Below are 916 nucleotides of genomic sequence, written 5' to 3'. Positions count from 1 at the left end.
ATTGGGGCGGCGGGACCCTGCCAGGGGTGCTGTATCGCATCTCCGCCTGTGTCTCCGTCACTTGAGGAATATGCAGGTAAACTTTTCTTAAAACTGTACTCACTTAACACTTGTGACAAAGAAAAACTGAAGGAAGGGCCTGGGCTAAAAACCCACACCAGGGTCTCCCCCCACAGGCCTGATGCCCCATCTCAGTGACGCACGTGTCACCCCCATAGCCCTCGCACTCCACACATACACCCCCACACCGTGCACACACATGCCCCTTACTCCGTGTGCACACGTACATACCTCCTACTCTGTACACACATGTGCGCTTCACATATGTCTGGTCCACATACGTATCCCAAGACCACACACACACACACACACACACACACACACACACACACATCTTCCTATCACATGCACAGATGATCTCCTTTGCCATTTCTAGGCTATCTTGAAAGGGAGAGAAGGGCTCTTTGAGAAAAAGATGAGTTTGAACCTAATTCTTCTAAGTTGCTCTTATCCTGACTTCCTCTTATGACAAAAGTTAGAGTAAACACGAGTTTAAATCTAGTGTACAATTGCTGTACTTATAGAAATTATTAAGGGAACTAAAACGAAGGCAGATGCACACTCACTCTCCCACCGAGTGTTCTGGTCGTGACGCTGGTCATCTCTGTGGTTCCTGTGGGATGGAAGCCCTCCCTCGGGCCCGACTATGGCTGTGAAGACTGCAGCCTCCAGCCTGCAGGTTCCCAGGAGGCCCTTGGGCGACGCCCATGGCCCAGCCGTTCCTCAGCTGCGGCTGTAACAGGGACCCTCCTTTTTCTTTTTCTCTTGGCACCCTACTGACTTTTGTCATCTTTTTCAGAAAGTCACTTGCAGCTTTTTGGTCGGAGCACTTCCCTGGAATGGCGAGTTCGCTGTT

The 916-nt window shown here is 50.7% G+C and overlaps 1 protein-coding gene across 1 annotated transcript in view; it reads left to right on the top strand.

Annotated features, from left to right (window-relative positions):
• Nucleotides 1-916, top strand: part of LOC102476588 (cystatin-8) — a 15,598-nt gene that overhangs the window by 12,604 nt on the left and 2,078 nt on the right. The window contains exon 3 of the mRNA XM_014582165.2: nt 860-913. Within this exon, the coding sequence (XP_014437651.1) occupies nt 860-913 (54 nt within the window). The remainder of the gene's footprint in view (nt 1-859; nt 914-916) is intronic.

The sequence above is a fragment of the Tupaia chinensis genome, unplaced genomic scaffold, assembly GCF_000334495.1.
Source record: "Tupaia chinensis unplaced genomic scaffold, TupChi_1.0 Scaffold142716_1, whole genome shotgun sequence".
Classification (NCBI taxonomy): domain Eukaryota; kingdom Metazoa; phylum Chordata; class Mammalia; order Scandentia; family Tupaiidae; genus Tupaia; species Tupaia belangeri.
This window is presented reverse-complemented; position numbering and strand designations above follow the sequence as displayed.